General features: G+C 37.5%; 1 protein-coding gene across 2 annotated transcripts in view; it reads right to left on the bottom strand.

Annotated features, from left to right (window-relative positions):
* LOC113073193 (opioid-binding protein/cell adhesion molecule-like) overlaps positions 1–24,088 on the bottom strand; it is a 147,558-nt gene that overhangs the window by 10,828 nt on the left and 112,642 nt on the right. For both annotated transcript variants that reach the window (XM_026246071.1, XM_026246070.1), the window contains one exon: positions 22,802–22,939. In XM_026246071.1, coding sequence (XP_026101856.1) covers positions 22,802–22,939 — 138 coding nt within the window. The remainder of the gene's footprint in view (positions 1–22,801; positions 22,940–24,088) is intronic.

The following is a 24,088-nucleotide window of genomic DNA, read 5'->3' as shown; positions in this document are numbered from 1 at the left end:
TTCAGTATGTTTATTATACAAGCCCACTTAAGCTCTGTGAAGTTTCCTGTAATATTTTTACCTCTCACTGACTCCCAGTAACCTGAAAATGCATATTAATAATCCAGTAAAGAAACTTTGGCAACACTTTAGAATAGGGAACGCTTATTCATTATTAACTACGACTTTTCCCTCAGTATATTTTTTTCTGATGTTGACACTCTTCTATGACTGCACATGCTGGAAGCTAAAAAAAAACTGTTTAATGTCACTCAGTTAGCAATGGTGTCCGCAGGATCATCTTGTTGATCAGTTTATTTTGCAACGATGGCATAGGTACACACTAAATAAATTAATAAATAAAGAGATATAAAAGATGCATTTTTAGATTCAATTATTAATTTTTTGAGAAGAAAGACATCCTGAAATGCTATGAAAGGCGTGAAACCAGCACAGTGTACTGCAGGTGATTGGTTGTCAAGGACAACAGTCAATTACACAGTTTAAATTAAATTAAATGTATGCATTTAGCAGACACTTTTATCCAAAGTGACTTACAGGGCATTCAGGCTAACATTTTTTACCTAACGTGTTCCCTGGGAATCAAACCCACAACCTTGCACTTCTAACACTATGCTCTACCACTTGAGCCACATGAACACCTATAAGTTTACAAGTTTATGTTTATGTTTAGTGGTCATTATTTAAAAAGATGTCTGCAAATTTCTGCAGTTTTGTAAGAAGTAATTTTAGTAAATAAATAAATAAATAATACACATTAGCTTAACTACCATGGGTTAGCTTTACAATGTGATCTAATGCTATGAGAGCAAACTGTTCGTTTGACAAAAATATTTTCTACTTAGAAAAGGACGTCACCATGTTCCCATTGTTGTGCTTGTAAAATATTAGCTTCACCTGCATGTACAGTGTAATGTAATGAATCGCTCTTGTCAACATATTCGCCAGAAAGAAATCATCCGATCGCATCCAAAAAACATTGGCAAATTTGGGCCATAAATCAGCGCAGCCAAAAACAAGCCAAGCTCTGTGCGTTCATTAGAGTGTTAATTCTGTCAGATACAAATAAATAATGATTTATCACCAGGGCCTCCCAGCTTCTGCTGCCCTTTCCTTCATTCTCTCTCTCCTCACTTACGCGACGGGAAGGCATGACGGCGACCCTCGGCCCCATAAGTCACATGTGTGAGCTTGTAATGGAAAGATAAGAGGGCAGCGATGCATCCAGGGAATACATGTTCTTTTCAGGCTTCATCGACTATGTGACTGGTTTAATAAGATGGAGAAGAGGTTGATTGTGCTTGAAACACATGAGCATGGCTTGATAACACTGGTTTGGGACAGGGAATATGAACTAGTTATTATGAGACTCAAGAGAGGGATGCCACAGTCACTGATGTAACGCTAGAGCACATTAGCAATTGTCTAAGTCCATGGAAAGAAAAAATCTAAATTCTGTTAATCCTATGTGTAAATGTTGTATAATCATTAAACATTTATTTACCGTACGTAACCTTTTGCACATCAGGGCACAAATATTTTACACAAATTAGGTTTTATTTTATAGATTAGTAATTATGTTTGTTTTATCATGAGTGATAAGTCTATATATTTCTCATATACTTTTTCAGTAGAACACACAGACACACACACACACAAAGATGTTTTGAAAAAAAAATGCCTCTTTGGAGCCCATTGACTTTCACTGTATAGAAAAAAAAGTATATATATAATTTTTTTTTTTTTTTTTTTTTTTTGAGTGAACTGTCCTTTTAAGCTTTACTTATGTTCTTTTGTCTTTAACTGACCATAAGTAGCTCTAGCTCTGTCAAGTGTAACTGGAGTGAAAAGAGAAGGTGAGGGAGGAATGACAGTGGCAGTGAGACGGAAAGTGAAGAGCATGACAGAGAAGCGCTTAAGAGAGAGTGTGATGTGAAAACCGTCATGGTTCCGAGGCTAAACAAAGCCCTCTCACAGCTAAGACACTACAAAATGGAGATGCCCACATCAGTCTGATTCCTCTTAGCGTTTCACAATCCCAGTTTCATCACATCACGCGAGAAGAGTTGCAGTTCAACTGAGACACATCTGAACTGGCAGAAAAAATGCAGAAATAATAGACTCAAGGTCGTGTAAGGGAAACAGGTCAATTTAGCTCAAAGGGAATCATTTAAGATTTTAAAGGGAATTTGAACAGAATCACTGTTTCACGGCTGCTCACGGAGACGCGCCTGCGGTTCAGTGAACGAGCCGTTTAACATCAAATCTGCGCTGGATACTAATATCCAAACTATAGTGAAACACTATCAATTAGCACAGTAACAAGATCGACAGTTTAAGACATTAACTTGTAAGCACAAAACACAAGATACTTCTCTTTTCAATATGAATAAGGCTTTATTAGATAAATCTAAGACATATAAACTAATCTAACACATAAACGCACGCACACACACATTCACACAAGTTGCAGGAATATCGAAAGTTAGGGAAAGATGAGTTTAAGAGAATGGAAATATGGAATCCCAAGTTTACAGCAATACGTTAAATTGCATAGACATGAACAACCATCAATCACGTAATTAGCCTTTGCATTGAGTTCCTCAATGTGACTAAAATTATATTAGATACACCAGCACAACAAATATCTGGGGATACGTTGCCTTAGTTTCCTGTGAAAGGGACTCCCGTTGAAATGGGTATCCCGGTGTCGCTGATTGGCTGGAAGTTCAGTTGGCTGAAGTGACGTCTTGGGGAGCCCATGGTTGGGCGTTGGCTGAAGCTGGAGTTGTGTGGCTGGTCGGAGTTCAAACGCGCAGACGAGGTCGACGTTACAAAACTTAACTCAGAACACGAAACTCTCAAACGGAAAAGAAAAGAAATAAAGTTTGACGAGACTAGGTTGTGTTCCTTCTCATAGTAGCAGCAGTAGGCAGGCACGCTGGAACCGCGCTCAAAGAACAATGACGACTAACCGCATGGCTAGATGCTTATAGCTAAAGCTAGGTAGCAAAGCTACAAGCTAAAAGCTAAGAGCAGGCATGACTGATAGCAGCAGCTAGACTAGAACTAAAAGCCGACTAAAAGCCGACATGGCTAATAGCAGCAGGCAGACTAAAAGCAAGGCATGACTAAAAGCAGACTAAAAGCGAAATTACATCGTGTCCAAAGTATTTAAAACTTCCTGTTGGCCACCCCTCAAATGTTGCCTTGACCAATCAGATATGTTCTTGAGTCTTGGGTATCATAAATCATTTGTTTATCTTACCAAGCATGTGGTTCTTGCCTCACAGGGTCTAATTTTGGACATGATTCCTATAACATGATTATGATATATTTTACAAATAAATGATTGTCAGGGCAATATCAAGCAAGAAAATTCAATCACACACATATCAAACACGACTATGTACCCTTCAGCTATACCATAGTCATTTAAAGAAAACATACACGATAAGTGATTAAAACATGATAGTCAAATGTGTGGGTCACACGTAAATGAATATGGAGTTAAGCAATAGAATGATTCATTCATAAGTCTTTTTTGAGTTCATTCTGGTCCATATATAATGTATAAAAAGGGTTTCTTTGCCATTCTCTGGCAAAGGACTTTTCTGTGAAGACAAAGGTTTAAAGCCCTTCCCCCTTAGGAATTTCAGTCTGGTTTCACTGGCTGGGGGGGGAAGTCAATGCAAGTATTTAACTTGATCTCCTGGGTTTACATGTGATGTCCAGCGTTGCATTCCAATCACGAACAATAAATTTGACAATCTCTTCTTTGAATTAAAATTGTCAATAATTGTTCTATTGGTGTTAATGTTGAAAGCTGTTGTGTGAACAAGTTGGTTGGTTGGTTATCTTGTTTGGTTCCTGTGGCACTAGAACTGATTTATGACTTCCTGAGGAATTCAGCTCATGTTTCAATGCACACAGCTCTGATAGACTCTTTGATTTGTCTGATTTGACTCATTTCTGCTACATATATCCCCCTTTCGATCGGCGAGGTGTTTAGGTGAAGACATCGTCGATCGCTGGAGAAACAAAGGCAGAAGAAGCAGACAAACACAGCAAACAGCAAACAGCAAGACAACACCTCCATGACAGTTACTGTACTGGTGCAGGCATCAGGTTATTTAGGTACACGTGGTTAAGTTCAATTAGTCAATGTAGTTTAGCACATTGAGGATAGTTTAGATGGTCTTGGAAATTGTTTTTATTTTGATTCATCAATCAAATTTGTGGTTAACTTTGTTTGGTTCTTCTAGGTTGTCTTACTTTACATGTTTACCATTAGTTTTCTAGTAATTTCATTTTCAATTCAATGGATTGACCTATCATGCATGGAGCTCTCTGGCTTCCATTCAGTTTAGAGTGGCTGGCGGATATTAGGTGTTGCGAGTCAATCCTAATATCAGACCTTCAACCCTCGCAGGGTGTCTAGGCATTTCACCTACTCAGGAAAGAGGGGAAGGAGAAGGATAGGTAAAAGAAGAACAAAACAAAACAAGGCTGCTGTGGGTTTTCCTAGCATGTGTTACAACTACTATTGAGCTAGGATGTCAGGTGCAGCTAGTGTGTCGTGAACCTTAACTTAGTGTCAGGTGTTCTACCTATTGTGAGGATGGCTGCACGTTTCTTCATGGTGGGTATGTGTAACTTTGTTACGCTAAAAGTTGGATATTCTACCTGTGGGAAGAATATGTTTGTTGACTGTGTTATCAGTAGATGTGTTTACCTCTGGGTGTAGGTAATGTTGTGTATTACTGGTGTAGTGCATGTGTGGTCAGATCTGTTCAAGTCTGTGTTGTCTCCCCCTTTTTCTAGCATGTCACTGAAGACTGGCTCTCTGCATCTTTGGCTTGGATGAGGGCGTGTCCATGGTCTAATGAGGGGTCAGTCCAGCAAGGCAGGAAGTTCTTTAGCACGCCGTCGGAGGCAGTTTGGCATGGCTGTGTGAAGCTGAGTTGCAAAACTTGTCTCCTATGTTGCATTCTTCTTGTGATGCCTTCTGGCTGTAGCAGACTTTCTGACCTTCTGTGCTCTGGTGGTTGCTGTTGCACAGACAGGGAATGTGGTACTTGGAGTTGGAGTTCATTTGACAGTTTGTTAGTGACTGAGGTGATGTCCTTTAGTACCTCAGATTTTTCATCAACAGTTGGCCGTGAAAGACTTGTTCATTCTGGGTTGTTGTTGAACAGGTGCTTGTCATCTCTGATGCGGTGCACCAGGTGATCACCGGCCTTCCGTTCTGTCGCTGGTCACAGCGAGCATGACTCAACTTTGTGGTCACCTGCATGTAAATTGTCTTGAAGGAACTCTCTTAGTTGTTCCATGACTTGTTCCGTGTCTTCTAATGGTAAGCGGTTATGTTCTTGTGAGTACTCAGCACTGTGCATGTCTGAGTGGTGCTGAGGTGGGTTTTGTTGTCGCTTACCCACACGAGTTGCTCTTGGATGAGTCAGGTGATTACCTTTGGATATCTGGTTAGGTTTCCAGATGTTATCCTTTTGGTTTCTTGAGAAGCGTGGCTGGTCCCATGGATTTTTCCAGCAGTTGGGCTGAAAGCGGTCGTGGATATGGGCGTCACGTTCTCTGTGCTCTTGATGGAAGACTCTGGTGTTGTGATGCCGCTGGGTGTCGTCCAGTGCAAGGCTTGAGTCTTTGTTGACAGAGTTCAAGAGTGTGGATGTTTTGTTACCTTTCTTTGAGGCCAACTTCTGCTTGTTATAGGCCTTCTGTGTTAGGTCACGCAACTGTTGGATGGTCATGGAGTTCGGACAGGCCATGACACCTAGATGGTGACTTACTCCGGGGTGCAGATTCTTTAGGAAGAGGGTTTTGAAGTTCACATCCTCTTCAAGGTCAGGGCTGTTGTGTGCACCAAAGTAGGCTTGTCGGAGTCGGTTGTAATAAGCTTGTGGAGTCTCTTGACGACCTTGTTTGGTTTCCAAGGCAGTTAACAGTCCATGTTCAGACTCTGGGTCTGTAAACTCTTTAATCAGGACCTCACGAAGTCGCTGGTAGTTTGACTTGGTTTGACTGGGCTGTCGATCTAGAAAGTTTCGTACCTCGGAACTGGACGTGGCTCTAAGGAGGTATAACCAGTCTCTGTCAGTCACATGAGGTCTCACTTCCAGGTGAAATTCGATATCTCGCAGATAAGCTTGGATGTCGGGGCTCTCTGTGGAGTTCGGGTTGAACCTGCTGATGTTTTTAGACAGCTTGTTGAGGTCTTTGATGGTCATCCCGTGTGCAGCTTCAAGGCCTTGGACGGGAGGTTTTCTTTCGTTGGCAGGAAAGGGTTGTGTGGCGAAGGCAGGTGAGGTTTTGGGTTGTGGCCCTTCGCTCCTTTCGTCACATGCCAGTTCTTGGACGTGGGACTCTGCTCTGCTCAGCAGTGATGAGGCTAAGAGATGTTTCTCTTTTCTTGGCTCTAGTTTGTGCTTGTAAGCATTTTGGAGTTCTTTTCTGACCATGTAGAGCTCATCGTTGGTATCATCTAGTTGTTGGGTCAGATTGTCCATTTCAGTTCTGTACCTTTCAAGGTGGTCTTTCAAAGCACTGATTTCAGAGTTCTTGTTTCTGATGTCTAGCTTGGCTTTCTCTAGTAGCTGTTCGGCATACTGGAGTCTGTTTACCAGGTCTTTCTGAGCAGCCGTTGCATGTCGCTGGTCGAGCTGAGCTGCTGCCAGGGCTGCTAGGAGCTTCATAACTTGTTCTGTTGTATCCTGCTCCCTCTCGCTGGGTGCTTTGAGTTGATTTTGAACTTTCACTTCCAGCTTGTCTATGCGACGTTGAGCACCTGTCAGCTCCTCTTGAAGGTGGGTGATGTGCTTGTCGCTCAGTTTCAGCTGGGTTGTGAAGGCATAGCTTAGTGAGCTCGTGATCTTGACTAGCTCCTCGTGGTTGTTGTTCTGGCTTGAATCTTGTGTCAGGAATCTTCTCAGGATTAAGATTATTATTAAAAATAATAACAATTCAAATGTCTTTGGAGTGAGGCTGTCTGTTATGCCTCTCAGCCAAATGTTCACATCTTCCCCATGGGCAATGGGGTCTGCAGTCTGCGGCATGTTGGCACGCTGGGGAGAAGAGAGACTGACACAGATCTGTGTGGAGTAAAAGCCTATGTGTGGTGGGACAACTAAGTGTTGTATCAGTGATTGTGAACCACTAGTGAAATGTGGTGATGACTGTGTTGGTCTCAGGGTGTCTAAGTAGACTAGAGATGCGAAGACTTTGTCACTCTAATTAGGAAGAGGAAAAGAGAGACAGAGGTGAAAAACAAATTCAAATGACAAGCAAAATTTCTGTTTTTCAAATGAGGAAAATTATTTTTTCCAATTAAATGTTATCAAAAACGTAAATAATATTATTATATTTCTTGCTTTGGACAAAAGAATACAATAATAATTCTGATATCTCTTTTCTTAGTCTGACAGGATTGACACCGTACACCTTTCAGTTGGACCGCTCACCAGGGAGTCAGCGAAGGCGACAGTTGCTCAACACGTATCTCTATTAAATTGATCTCAACGATGGATGAGATGCTAAAACTTGGAATGCGTTTCCAAATGTAGGGAGGTTAGGAAGAACAAATGAGAGGATGATTACAATCAAATTCATAAGGATGATTCGTCGTCTTTGGCACGATTGTGTATTTACTTCACTTAGAATTGATTGATGGTTCTTACATGTCCTACAAATGTAAAAAGAGAAGAGGAAAGTAAAGGAGAGAGAGGACGGAGATGGTAAGTCTCAGAAGCGGTTACCTCAACTACAAGGAGAGCGTTGTGTTAGTTGCTGCACAACTAATCAAACAAAATAAACTTTAAATGAAAGAGAGTTGTCTTTCTAATTTATTTGAACTCGTAGTGAGGGATAACAATGTCTCCTTTTAGGGCTCAGGTTTGTCGTTCCCAGGCTAGGATACACAAAGTAAAGAAATGGTAAGAAAAAGTAAAATTAAAAAAATTAATAAATGGGCAAAATATGCAAAAATGAAATAAAAAAAAAAAAGAAATCAATAAGTAAAACAATAGTGGTTAAGTGTATAACCAAAATAGGAAGAGGGGTAAAACGCATTCAAATAATTAAAGGTCTGAATAGCATATATTCAGATGGGTAATAAATAAATTAGGAAGAATAAGTTTACTTAAACTTCCAAAGTTCAAGGCTTATTCATTCCTAAAATAATAAGACCCAAAAGAGAATACTAGAAATAAAAGATCATATGAAATGATCTGAGAGGGAAATTTTAAATGATTCAAAATAAATTTAATGTTTCAATTAAATTTCAATTTGACAATTAATAATTGTGAGTCAGTATTTCCCTTTCTAGTAAAATGAAAATAAGTGGTCTAGTGAGAAAACAGAGCGATAAAAAGAAAGAGACTAACAAGTGTTAGTTAAGATGTTGAAAATGGTTAAATCACGTCAGCGTTGCCCAAACACACATTATTCTACCACTGGATGGTAATGCTAACGGCTAACCTTTGAGGCTAGTGGCTTTAGTATAGACTTCAATGTAAATGCAATGGTTTCGTTAGCTTAGCGACACCGCAGAGTTTGTGCGCTGCGCGTGCACAGTTCAGAGTTGCTCCGGAAGTACGTTAGGCTTCCGGGTCACGGTCGTCACTATGGCAACCAAAACACATTCTAGTGGATCAGCACATGAATCGTTGCATTGTTGCAAATACAGTTAAGCATGTTACATGAAATGTCGGCTCATTTCAACACTGTACAAATAACAACACCGCCTTTCAGTTGGTTTTGCGATGTGGCACTTAAACTCTCAGTTTGTATAGAGTTAAATTTATCTTAATTCAAATAGCAGCTTCCTGCTGTAGTTAAGGGAACACAGTTATATCAATCTCAGCAATTTGAATCTCCGTGCCAGTTTTTCTGGACACAAACATAAAAGTTTTCCTTCGCTGTTGGTACACAGTTAAACTTTACTTGATCAAGCTTTTAAAACACTCCCATTCAAATTACTCTCGGACACACGCAGTGTTACGCGAGATTGCATTCACTTTGTGAACGGATACAAATGGGCAAACATTGTTCTCTAATGTTTAACGTTAATTTAGGGGAGTAGAATATCAAATTTGATTCGGCAGTGGAACACGCACTGGCAATCAAACAATATGAAATATGAATACGGGGACTTTGATAAATAGATTGAGGAACCCGCTCAAAACTATTCTTTATTCACCGATTTATATCCCTTTTGAAACACTAACAGTTTAGCTCCGTTCAGCAAACAGTGACTGAGATAGCGTTTGAGACACTGGAACACGCAGTGAAATCAAATCAGCTATAAAACAAGGCATTACACAAATGAGGAACACGCTCAATTTCTACCTTATTGTACGATCTCAGATGTTTACTTTTAAGTTCACTTACTGCTGTTAACAAAGGGGAGACGGACTCGAGTTAAAGTCTCCTCTAGCTCCTTTCATTCAAGCGGGAGGGCGCGCGCTGCTTACGTCACGCAAACACACACACATACTCAGGTCTCGGAAGCTTTTCATCCGTCATTCCTTTAGCAAAATCAAAGATTAAATAACTTGGTTTATGCTCACAATTTAGGTTAAACTGCCCGCAATCATTCTCCACCATAATAAATGTAAGGGAAACAGGTCAATTTAGCTCAAAGGGAATCATTTAAGATTTTAAAGGGAATTTGAACAGAATCACTGTTTCACGGCTGCTCACGGAGACGCGCCTGCGGTTCAGTGAACGAGCCGTTTAACATCAAATCTGCGCTGGATACTAATATCCAAACTATAGTGAAACACTATCAATTAGCACAGTAACAAGATCGACAGTTTAAGACATTAACTTGTAAGCACAAAACACAAGATACTTCTCTTTTCAATATGAATAAGGCTTTATTAGATAAATCTAAGACATATAAACTAATCTAACACATAAACGCACGCACACACACATTCACACAAGTTGCAGGAATATCGAAAGTTAGGGAAAGATGAGTTTAAGAGAATGGAAATATGGAATCCCAAGTTTACAGCAATACGTTAAATTGCATAGACATGAACAACCATCAATCACGTAATTAGCCCTTGCATTGAGTTCCTCAATGTGACTAAAATTATATTAGATACACCAGCACAACAAATATCTGGGGATACGTTGCCTTAGTTTCCTGTGAAAGGGACTCCCGTTGAAATGGGTATCCCGGTGTCGCTGATTGGCTGGAAGTTCAGTTGGCTGAAGTGACGTCTTGGGGAGCCCATGGTTGGGCGTTGGCTGAAGCTGGAGTTGTGTGGCTGGTCGGAGTTCAAACGCGCAGACGAGGTCGACGTTACAAAACTTAACTCAGAACACGAAACTCTCAAACGGAAAAGAAAAGAAATAAAGTTTGACGAGACTAGGTTGTGTTCCTTCTCATAGTAGCAGCAGCAGGCAGGCACGCTGGAACCGTGCTCAAAGAACAATGACGACTAACCGCATGGCTAGATGCTTATAGCTAAAGCTAGGTAGCAAAGCTACAAGCTAAAAGCTAAGAGCAGGCATGACTGATAGCAGCAGCTAGACTAGAACTAAAAGCCGACTAAAAGCCGACATGGCTAATAGCAGCAGGCAGACTAAAAGCAAGGCATGACTAAAAGCAGACTAAAAGCGAAATTACATCGTGTCCAAAGTATTTAAAACTTCCTGTTGGCCACCCCTCAAATGTTGCCTTGACCAATCAGATATGTTCTTGAGTCTTGGGTATCATAAATCATTTGTTTATCTTACCAAGCATGTGGTTCTTGCCTCACAGGGTCTAATTTTGGACATGATTCCTATAACATGATTATGATATATTTTACAAATAAATGATTGTCAGGGCAATATCAAGCAAGAAAATTCAATCACACACATATCAAACACGACTATGTACCCTTCAGCTATACCATAGTCATTTAAAGAAAACATACACGATAAGTGATTATAACATGATAGTCAAATGTGTGGGTCACACGTAAATGAATATGGAGTTAAGCAATAGAATGATTCATTCATAAGTCTTTTTTGAGTTCATTCTGGTCCATATATAATGTATAAAAAGGGTTTCTTTGCCATTCTCTGGCAAAGGACTTTTCTGTGAAGACAAAGGTTTAAAGCCCTTCCCCCTTAGGAATTTCAGTCTGGTTTCACTGGCTGGGGGGGGGGAAGTCAATGCAAGTATTTAACTTGATCTCCTGGGTTTACATGTGATGTCCAGCGTTGCATTCCAATCACGAACAATAAATTTGACAATCTCTTCTTTGAATTAAAATTGTCAATAATTGTTCTATTGGTGTTAATGTTGAAAGCTGTTGTGTGAACAAGTTGGTTGGTTGGTTATCTTGTTTGGTTCCTGTGGCACTAGAACTGATTTATGACTTCCTGAGGAATTCAGCTCATGTTTCAATGCACACAGCTCTGATAGACTCTTTGATTTGTCTGATTTGACTCATTTCTGCTACAGTCGTCTAGCAGACTGCAAATGCTCAGTCACTTACTCATCATTTAAACCAGTTAAAAAAAAAGTGTTGCTGGTCCTAAAACGCTTTTGCTCACTTGTCAACTGGTTATGCAAAACCATCTTAAACCAGCTGATTAAAGTTTTTTTGTTCTGTCGGGTAGTTAAGTACACTACAAACTATAAACAAAAAAAGCTAATATATATATATATATATATATATATATATATATATATATATATATATATATATATATATATATATATATATATATAATAACAACCTAATCTATTATATAAATAAATAAAGTTAGTAGAATAAGTTAGTAGTGCTACTATTTTGTTACACACACAATGCAGTAGTTTGGGTTGTGAATTATTTCCCATTGGGTGGGAAGAGAGAAGGCCCTGTGTTAAAGAATAAGTCAAAATGTTCATTGTTAGCAAATAATGAAACACTCAGATAATGCCATCCCCATGAGAAGTTTCATATAACAACCCAACACAAACAGCGAGGGTTGCTCATTGCAGAAATGAATAATGTACCAAATAATGTACACTGCAATTGTACTTGCAATGTCGTTTTGCATTTGAAACAATATCCAGGCTATGTGCTGTAAATTATGCCTGTGCTAAAGCAAGGTGCTGATACGGCAATGTGCACTTACTGACAAAACAAATTTCAATAAAATACTAGAGATAAAATATCTACAGTAAAGGCTTCAAAAGAGTATCACAGTGATTGCACTCATTCCCGTCCCGTCTGAGTTAAACTACACTGGATTAGTCAGGCTTGTCCTGGCAGCTCCTCATTGATCCCACTGTTAATCTGACAGATAACTGATAACCAGGCCTGCCCTGCTATAGGGGTCACATTTCCACATATATCGAGGCAGCATAACTTCTCACTAGACAAACTTCATGAATAAATGTGTGTCTAGGTTATATAATATGTAGATATAACTAGGCCTGCAATTCTGCCAAAGCTCAGCAGATTTCTGCAGAATCTGAACTCCCGTCATTCACAGTATTCATCATCTTGCCTCATTGTTTATACGTTTTTTCCTCATTATAATTGGATTTTGAATAAATGTTGTTTATAAAACTATATTTATATACCCTGAAGGAAATACCCAAGCTTGCAATGCACCAAAAGAATAGTGCTTAAATTTTGGGTTAAATGATAGTATGGAAAGGTAGAAATCCAAATAAAGATAGATAGATAGATAGATAGATAGATAGTATTTTTGAAACTCAATTTCTATAGGCATATACCCTTGCCTTCTAAAAAAAAAAAAAAAAAAAAAAAAAAAAACCTTTTGAACATTTCTAAGAAAAGAGGTACAGTTCAATGAACAAAAGCCCCCAGAATAGTGGGCTATGTTGGCATACATTTTTATTTTGAACTGCATCCTCAATGGTCAGCAGCAAAGACATTAGTTAATGCAATGGGATTTGATACATTTGTGTTGTTAAACATATTTAATTATTGCAGGTTTGTGTCAAATTCCGAGTTTGCATTTTTTAAAGGTAACTAAGGTAATTATATTTATATTTTGGCAAATTAACTAGTTTAGTTTACTAGTTACTTGAAAAAAGTCATCTGATTAAGACTGGTGTTACTTGTAATGCGTTACCCCCGACACTGGTCACTGTGCATCTGTGAAAGCGAAGAAGCAAACGTTTATGCAAGATTTGCTACTGTGTTTGGATTTTCACAATTTATGCATCCGCATATAGAAAACGCAATTGAAAATACAATTTGCAATTATTATTATTATTTTTGAAAAGATTCTTTAAATAGTTGTGTTATCATTTTATTATGACAGGTGGTCTAATAAAGGTATTAAGCACATAAAGTACTTAAAACAATTATTGAACTGTATTTATATACTGTAATTGGGCATCTGAATAAAAACATAAAATAAAGTTATTTACTATTTTTCATGCCTTTCTTATAAAACTTTAAATGAAAAAATTCATGGACAATAATTATATTTTAGTATTATAAAAAAAAATGTGGCTAAAAAGGTTATACATATTGGTTGCTTAACCATTACAGAAACCTAATAATTGATTTTGGTAATCACCAATACTGTTAGTTTAGGGCAGCTGGGGCACAAACCATCAAAATATGATTTCACCTAACCTGACATTTATGACAAAAGAAGATGATGAAAAACACCTTATATTGCTGCCTCTTGTCTGAATGTATGCCAGTGTTGTTTTATTCAGTTCACTTGTTTACCCAAGAGTTAAAAATGATGTTATTGCAATTTGATTTTGGGGGATGAAATTCACAAAAAAATCCTAGTTTGAAACTAAGTTACAAAACTTATGTAAATGCACTTGTGATTCAAATCCATATGGTTCCTGAGATAAGGGAGACAGTGATCATGGTAGAAAATGGTTATTATATGTTGTACTCTTTTAAATTTAAATATGTAGTTATATATGTATGTATATATATATATATATATATATATATATATATATATATATATATATATATATATATATATATATATTTACCTATTGATCAGCAAAACTTAAATTCTGTTGTTTTGTGTATTTCCAGTGTTGATGCTCTCAGTGTTGTGGCATGAGAAATGAGCCCCCTTTATGCTAAATTTCTTGGTGAATACAAAAGTCTGTAAGAACACAGCGAGAATTATGGAGATATTAAAGTAATCCAAATGATTTCTCTTTAAACCAATTTGCTACAGTGGTCGTACCTGGTAGGCAGAAACGTGCCGTTAAAGAGCTTAAATGAAACCTCACTGAGTTGTAGCTGTAAAGGGAGCGTTTACTTAATTAGCCTGTGAGAGATAATTAGCTTGTGGATGTAAGCGTGTGTTTGAGAGCCAGACTAAACCAGGAGAGATCATGCGATAAATAAACAATATGACAATGATGAAAACACAACACTTGAGATTAGAGCTCTATCTCTACCTTGCCCACATATAACCCACTCACATTCGAAGAGAGCAAATGCATACATGAACACTACCACCCACCTACACATAAACACACACACAGACAAGCAGCAGAGAAAGTAAACAAGGCTCTTCTGCTCCTTCTAGTACCTCTACTTTATACAGTATAGCTGCTTGGTTTCATACTCGCTTTTGACCCACATCCGATTTCAAAGTGGGAAAAAAAAGGCATGAAAACATTTTCCGAGCCTGGAAACTACTTCCACTCTCCTGGCTGGGCTTTCTAGACACAGACAGAATGGGGACAGTTTAATTTGATGTATGGTGATACAATCACACCTTCTCAGCAGAGCAGAAAGAAAGGTTATGAGGAAAAATGATAATGTTTTATTTTACAATGCCCTAATTACCACAAAATAACTACACTATTATCCTGGGGCCACTCACCGGAGGTCACTCGGTGCCCGGAGTCTAGTGCAAAAAGACACTACAATAATTACAATGCAAACCTGAGAAAACACCTTCACCTCCGTCTGACAGTTACCAAATTCTCTTGACGCAAAGCTTTTCTTCTGCTTAACTGACATGGTGTTACATTTGCACATTTTCCTACAAATCCCTAAATGAAAGAGGGAGTTGGGTGTTTTTTTTGGTGTTTATTTTTTAATTTTTCTTAACGGATCATACTTATCACTGCAAAATATGTAAATATGCAAAATACGATTACTAACATTATAAAATTACTAAAAGTTGATGTGTATAATTTCTGCCACAAGAATTGCAAAAAGCCTCCCTTTCTGCCATTGGTCAGGTAGTCCCTGTTTGCTCGTTAAATTGTATTTTATTTTCAATTAATTTTCTGCAAAATATCATTACATTCCTTCATGTAAGTTTTGTGACACTTCCAAAGTGAAATGTCCGGCGAGTGGCACTAAAAGCTTGTTCAGTTTTTTCTGAAACAGTGTAATGTGAGTCTGGCAATGTTTTATTACGTTGGTTGCTGTACATATCGTGGCAGTTTGGAAATGAAATGTCCGGTGAGTGCCACTATAAGATTAATGCTTTATTAAAAAACGCATTTGCAGAAGCAACCCTGCAACCCTTTCATCATGTTTCATGGCAATCGTACCCGATCGCAATGCTACACTGGGTGAGTTACCAAACAAGTTTACTGTCAGAAAAGCCATACATACACAGCTGGTTATATAATGCAAAAGTTAAAATGTTTTAGTTTGCGAGTCGTAAACTATGGTACAAGTGTTCTGAGATCAGAACACAGTATTGGGCAAAGAACTGGATGAAAATACACTATATCAATAATAATCAATAATCTGCCACTGTAATCAGAATTTCTATGAAAAGGAATAAAAGTTGTTTTACTGCCACCAATGCTCATTTCAGATGGAAACTGCAGTGAAATGCATCTATAGATACGTTTTGTGACAGGAACATGTTTTTCCAATAAGCCTATGTTGGATATTACACACTTCAAACTGGGTGAAGAATGGTGTATGAATAGTATCAAAAGATTAGAGCCTCTTGTCCAATGAAAATCAATCTTAACTCCATTTAAATCAATGTTATCTGCTATCTGCATGAACTGATAGCAAGTTCAAAGCAAATTGCAATCATCAATCAAGATTAGTGCTGTGTTATTAACTACACTTTTATTTATATTATGATTGGATGGATGGATGGATGGATGGATACTGCACTATATGTTAAAGCAGCCAGTGTGTTGACAGAGCAGTGTGAAATGACATCCGAGGACAAAATTACTGCAAACTTCCAGTCTCCCGGCTCACCCTGAGAGGCCTCCAACACCTCAAATCATGCAGTAATTTATTTCAGCCTCCTCTGCCCTTAACGATGGGCTTTGGTGCCACCACATTGATCAGCCTCCACTTCTCCTCTGACTCATCCCTGGCTACTCTCCCTGTTAGTATCAAAACTTAATCTGAGATCTGACATCGGCTCTCGAAACCACACTTATTTAGATCTATGACCTTTCCAGCAAACAATGCCCAATCAATAAGCAGCTTTGCTTCCTCAAAGTCTAATTAAAACAAGCACGGGGTGAATCAAAGGGCAGAGGGAGCTGGGAGAAACTAGCATATAGAACATGACTGTTTCAAATGTACACATGATAATTACAAGTTGCATTTGTGTCTTTTGATCTCTCAGTTTCAGATTTATCCATGGCTAAACCTTCAGTAAAAATAACCGTGGTTGATTAAAGCAGGTCAGATGGCCTCTTGCAGTCTAACTAGAAGGTTCTTTGCTTGAATTCTCTGCAATGTGGATGAGGCATGAGTTAAAAATCTGACAACTATGCAAAATTATACCGTTTAAAAAATGTAGTTCACTTGGATCCAGTGCTATTAGAAGCAAAATAGAGGCAAAGTTTTAATTAAACATGATATTTGTACCACTGCCAAGAGACAAATAAATAAATAAATAAATAAATAAATAAAACCTTGTTAAAACTATTTAAAACCTAGTGGAACATGCTAAAATCGTCACTGCATACATAAATAACGTTTTACATAAATAAAGATAAACAGCTCAAAGATTAAAACACAGGTGTTTCTGTTTTGGCATGTTTCCTTTTTTAACACAGAACTGCCTTAAAGAACATATACACATTTATAATATAATAACATAAGCTGAAGAGAAACAAAAGCATACTTTTTTATTTTGACTGCACGAGATAGGAAAAAGAGAGATCAAAAGTGTGAAATGTTAAACGTGCTTTAAGTACAACAAGGCATCTCTTGAAATACAATTACATGGAAAAATGTCAAAAGACTAAGAAAGCATAATTTGCCGCAATTAGATTTGTCACTTTCTAAATTTTCAGATACCCTGGGTGCATTTTCAATGCGAAAGCTGTCAGCAGAGCTTGAACTGAATTTTCTGGTAAATTAACATATATCTCTATTCATTGTGCTCCACTTGATATGGAAATATAAACACTACGACAGCATAGATGTTTTGAAATGGGTGTTGTTTTAGATTAATTTTCTTGCAAGCTATAATGGGAGTTACCATATAGTAAATGATCATTCTCATCAACTGTACACATTTTTTTTTTTTTTTTTTTACACACATTAAAGTTGCCAATCTCCCAAAAAAAAAAAAAAAAAAAAAAACCTCTCAGCTTTCAGTATGCAGTCGCAGAGGAGAAAAACCGATTGATGCATCTCATATCTTGCCACTGAAACTCTTCTGTTTGTTGTAGTGAAACAAAAGCCTGTGAAGGGATTTTAACAGGCTTTACAAAGGGACATGCAATGATGAATTAGCTATGTTTCAAAATTAGTCAGAGTCGGACTCATAGGAGCAGCGCACAGTGACACATTATTAAGCTGTTATGAAGCACTCTCATTGCCGAGTCTCCAGGCTGACGCTCCATCCAACTGCGTCACGGGGGGCTGCCTCATGGAGAAACCCACCGAGACCAATCATGTCAGGCAAAACGAGACTCCATCGCCTCCGCGAAAAATACACTCCAGACACAGGCAGCGGCTGTTTTACCACCTTGTATTATTAATGATCAAAGATCAGGTGGAATGAGCAGAATTTGTTGGGTTGGTGGTTTAGGCGGATGAGCACAGAAGGCATCGAGTGGGGGTCTCGCACACCTGTCTGTTTTTCAACTGAAAAACTGGCACTGTTTGACGCGCCTTTGAGAAACATTGGCACCGCGTGCAAGCTAATTTCTCTTCTTGACCCTCATTCCCTCTTCAGGCATTGGCTTCTCATTTTTCTCTGAGCCATTGCATGTGGCTGTTGGGAAGTGGAACTAAGCCTGCATTACCTCAGACAACCTCATCTGCAGACAACAAGCCTTATTTGACATGGTCACTGAAGCATGGCTAGTTTCTTGCTGAATATTTGAATGCAACGAACACAAAGGAAAAAGTAAAGCACCTTCTATAAAACAATGAGATTTTTTCAAAAACAAGAGGTCAGAAAACATGTTGAAAAGAACAATCCAATAATACTGGTAGAAAATGCCTGAAAAGCAGCATGAAAAATACTTGAACAATATTTGCTTCAATATAGATATATCCAAGAGCTGCAATAAAAAAACGAATTGCAATCCTAAATGAATGAGTAATATTATTACTCATTAAATTGTTAATGGCTCTTGTTGTTTTCAACCAATGCAAACACAGATCTAAGAGAAACAAATGTTTAGCAAAAAGCCACATTTTAAGACAAAGTTACAATTGTAAGATATAATCATAAAATGAGAAAACTGCAACTGTGAAATGTAAAGCAATATTTTGAGATATAAAATTGTATTTGTGACACAGTAGCAATTATGAGTTTGAAGAATATTAAGTTGCACCTTTGAGATGTGGTCACATTTGTAAGATATAAATTCATGGTAAAATATGATATAGTTATTTTTGTTAGTCAAATTTGAGATATTAAGTTCAAGTTGTGAAACATAAAGTTGCAGTCACAATCATGAGATATAGTTACATTGGTAAAATAATATCACTAAATTGTTATTGTGAAAAACTGTGTAAAGTCGGAATTGAAGTCCCAATGGTGAGATATAAAATAACAATTGTAAGATAAGGTGCTATGTGAAATATAAAGTTGCAAAAAAGATTTTATTTCACAAGCGTCAAATATAATTGCATTTGTGAAATAGAAAGTTGCAACTGTGAGATATTAGACATCAACTTTTTTTCTTTCGCCACACACACACACACACACACACACATGTTTGTTTTTGTGAAAAGTGGGTTCATCCCATAGGCGTAATTGTTTTTATACTGTACAAACTGTATATTCCATGGCCCTACACCTAACCCTAACCCTCATATGAAACTTTTTTGTGCATTTTTACTTTCTCAAAAAGAACTCATTCTGTATGATTTATAATCGCTTTGAAAAATGGGGACATGATTATATCCTCATAAGTCACCCTCTCCTTGTAATACCTGTGTCATACCCATGTCATTATACAGAGTTGTGTCCTGATATGTCACAAAAACAAGAGCACACACACACACACACACACACACAAACACTTCCATAACTAACACACTGATCAACTATGTTCAAGTGGGCATGAAAGCAAGTTCATGGCGTCAGCATTCCGAACTTCAGCCTTAAGGCTTAAAAATGCTTATGCTGTGCAGCTTCAGACCTTGTTTATGAGTGCAAATGCTAAACCAGCCAGTTACGTTGTGGAAATTCTAAACAAGATCAACTGAACACAAATTATTCAGTACTTATATGATTCACACACATGCATCTGTCTGAAAACAGACCCAGTTTACATTTTTCTCTGAAGAGCTCACTGTCTTCCTTGAGTTCTGTCTTGAGTGTATGAGAACCCACCACATACAACGGGAGCCCTCCAAATTAAACCCATTAGAGTGGGATATTCCCACTGACACCGCAGCCTGTGGGTGCTCACAAACTGTGCATGATGAGTGCAAATCCATTTTCTAAAGTGCCAAATGGTGCAATGTCATCTGTAGGGGACAAATCCAGTCTGCCATATGCTGCGAATGAAGAAATGGCAAACTACAACAACAGCTGGCCAATTGAAAACACAATTTTCATTGCTGCATCATGTAACCGCAGATCCGTCTAATTCAATTATCATTAAAGATGTAGAAATATCACTCTTGTATGAGTGCATGGCAAGGGTGCATTTATACATCCTGCATTACGAGGCATGTTTACTCATGTAAGTAATGATATATTCAAATGTTCATCGCACATGCACTGTATGAAAATAAATGCAACATTTTCATGTCCCAACTTCTTTCACACAATGCTTTCTTTGTTGCACATTACAGCTCTACCTTTACAAATAGTATGCACTGCAATAACAGTATAATTGCAGTTCAGTGGAAGCCTCTGTGCAACAGGCATGCCAATCAAATCTTGACAATGCCAAATTAAAGGCCTTGAACTTTCCATTGCAACTTTTTTTAAATCAGTTATCTTCAGTGTCAGTGCAGTGCATTCAAAGACATTCTTCAAACAATTTTATAAGCACTTTTCAAAGAGCATTTTCTGTTTCCAAAAAAGTATTAAACCCTCTGAAGAATGCAACTGCCTTTCATATATTAACATCTTATTTTCTGTTTTTTTTTTTTCATGCCAGTGTTTGTCAATAGCAATTTTCAGTGGTTGAATTTCTCTTGCCAACATAACAGGTTATGAAATCAGCTCAAACTAAAAATTCAGTGGCCCACAAAATGATGAAATATGCAATATGTGTTATGACAAGCTATTTAAATGCTAATTTTTGAGATTAGTTAAATAAGTGTAACATCATTACACGTAGTTAACGCAATTAAAACATTTATCTAATTTGACATTAAAATTGCTTAATTCTGTTCTGTCTTTGAAACAGCACAAGTGTTCACGCTCTTTCCAAGCTCTTGTATTCCAGTGTAAATGAAAAGGACCTGAATGTCAGTTTAATTTATTAATCAATCAATCACATTATTCACAATTAATTAATTTGTCAACATATTTTTTTATGATTATTAAAATCCTTCTTTTAATAACTGTTCACTGAAAGGTTCTTTGGCTAAAACAGAATGGTTCTTCTATGGCATTGCCGCAATTGTGACATAAAAAAGCCACAATGTAAAATGTACAGTCAGATTTGTGAGATATTAAGGCTCATTTGTGAGATATTAAATCACAACTGTGAGATAAAATCACAATGTGAGATAAAGTCTCAATTTTATAAATATGTGTGATATAAAGTTGCAGTAGTGAGATATAAAATCACATTAGACCCCATTTTGGAAACTTTAGTGGAGGTAAACGTCTTTGGCAGTAGACTCAGGAAGAATTTGTCATACTATTAACTGCAAAAATATTTTATCACTACAGTGAGACTGCTCATCTCAGGAACAGAAAGTCCAAGACCTACTGATTTATTGTGTGTTTATTTATTTTTTATTATTTTGCACTGACCCTCAAGCTACCTCTTGTGCTAATGTTTTTTTTAGGATTGTTCTAGTCGTTCCTCTGATGGACTGAGACAAAAAAAATAAAAATACCTCTCTAGTCTGACCCATCATAACATGTGTAGCACATGCACATAATAAAAACTTTTGTCTGCTACATTATCTAATTAATTTACTATTTTGCTTTTCAATCTTGCTTTTCATTTGATTAGCACATTGGGATAAAACTGTAGGCTAACTGCTGGTCTAGGATCAGATTCTCCTTCCAAAATCCAAACCTTAACTATACATCTGATAGGGAAATCTGATTCTAGACGAGTGGCTGCGGGAAAAAGAAAAAAGAAAAAAAGTCTTCAATTTCAAATGTTCCATTGAGCAATTCATGGAATAAAAGATTAAATGTATTTAGATACTCAAATACTTCTGTTTATCCTTAGGATTCTGTAATTTAAGAAGATCAACATTTAGCATGTCGACAGAGCTGCTGAACAATCCAGAAAAATTAATATTCAGGTTTTCACTTCAGCTGTAAAAGTTGACAGAAAAAAGAAAATGAAACATCCCTCACGTCTCATTTCTTTCATTAGGAATCACATATAAATGTCAACACAGATAACGTGCTATTGCTGCAAGCTTGCTGACATTAAATGACACCATGTGCACAGACTTTTATATTGCTTTCTCTGCAAAGTGATTTTGCAGGCTGAATCTTTTCTTTTCTTGCCTGACTCGTCTACTTGTGTGCTTTCCATTATAAGAGATGAATTAAAATGCAGCCAGTGTCCTGGAAGTCGGGTAGTGGAGGAAGACATGAATACGTAGTAAACGTGGAGGATTTACTCTCAGCTGTGCTGAGACAGCTTGACATTATCTGATGTCAGATCCAAAACCCCTTCAAGAATGATCCCAGATTCACTTTCTTTATCTGAAGTTCGACATATTTCTAAATATCTAATTGAAAGAAAATTGTGTGGAGCCACTACCTAGTGATGAATAGAAAATGAGAAATTAGCATTAAAAAACAACACACAATATACAAATACAGTAGATAATTTAGCCCATGAACATGAGTGAGCTTTAACACGAGACAGTTCACCCAAAATCTAACCTGTAATCATTTATTCACCCTCATGTTGTACCAAACCTGTATGACTTTCTTACTTTCTTCTGGGGAACACAAAGAACAGAAAAGAAGATGTTTTGAAACAAAATTGGACCAAAAGCATCATAAAATTGCTCTATTCGAGTCCTGCGGTATATCCTAAGTCAGTTGTGTGGCATAGACTGAAATTAAAGTCCACAATTACAGATTGTTTATTTTAGGTGAGCTATCACTTTAAGAAACACAATAAGTTACATTGCCGAGAAAATTAACAATGCTACAGTATATTTCTTGTAAACAGCACTGCAAAACAAAGAAGGTCTTCCTTTACCTTTTCCCTCACTTTTTGAAGAACGGAATTTCCACAAAATGCTGGGTTCAGGTCGCCCGATGGCCAGACACATGAGGCTTACGTTACTGCCCTCGTTCACTGAAACATCAGCCGAAATGTTTACAATCCTGGCAGGAACTGCAAAAAACAACAATTCAACACTGTAATCACACATTTGATAAAACTTCTGCAAAAAATAATTAAGAAAAAAAAAATCCAAAGGATGTTTTCAACACAATGTTAGCTTTCATTAAGATGTGCGTATTTTTCACTGTTCGATTTAATAGTTGTGTAAGGCTGAACCCTGTTCACTTATGCAACTTGCAAGCAGCAAATGCAAGTTAATTTTACATTTTCTGTTTTCTCTTGAAAATTCTTATGTAAAAGTCTTGCAACGATTTATGAAGTGATAATTATATATTTGATATATAATACATAATACATAATACAAGCAGCGTACAAAGCAAAAAAATGATGACATGTACTACTGTAAGAGTCTACTGTAGTGCATACAGAAAACAGCAAAAACTAATATTGTTAAATATATTAATATTTTTTAAAAACTGTTTTCTGTTTTTATATCTGTTAAAATTGTCTTTATTCCTCTGACTGCGAAGCTGAATTTTCATCAGACATTAGGGGCCCTATTTTAACGATCTGAAACAAAGTGTCAAAGCGCGAAGCGCAATTAAGTTTGTGGGTGGGTCTCGGCGCTGTTGCAATTTTCCCGGCGGGATAAATGGCTCTTGCGCCCGGCGCAAATCTAAAATGGGTTGGTCTGAAGTAGCTTCTTTATTCATAGGTGTGGTTTGGGCGTAACGTGAAATAAACCAATCAGAGCGTCATCCAACATTCCCTTTAAAAGCAGGTGCACAAGTTCCATTATGGATTGCTATTATTATGGCGTATTTACCAGGCGCACGCCAGGAGCGGTTCACAGCCGAGGAGACTGATGTTCTTGTAAGAGCAGTGAAAGACAGAGAAGTTGTGTTTTATGGGGATGGGAGAAACCCACCCAAAATAGCGTCGGTTAAACAGGCGTGGGAGGAAATAGCCACAATTGTTTCATTTATTTTTTTTCCTGGTTCTTGACGGACAAACCAGATGTCCTTATATACATATATGACCTCAAACATGTCTGATCCTTAATTACTACAATTAGCCTGAATAATTTGTAAGCTAGATTTATGCCTATTTTTTCACATCTTCGTGGCACACCACAATGATTTCCGTCATCTCATGTGTTAATATTTTTTAGTGTAACAATTTATAATTTGCAAAAATAAC

This window comes from Carassius auratus, unplaced genomic scaffold, assembly GCF_003368295.1.
Source record: "Carassius auratus strain Wakin unplaced genomic scaffold, ASM336829v1 scaf_tig00011586, whole genome shotgun sequence".
Taxonomy (NCBI): domain Eukaryota; kingdom Metazoa; phylum Chordata; class Actinopteri; order Cypriniformes; family Cyprinidae; genus Carassius; species Carassius auratus.
The sequence above is the reverse complement of the archived record's forward strand: the minus strand, read 5'-3'. Positions and strand labels throughout refer to the sequence as shown.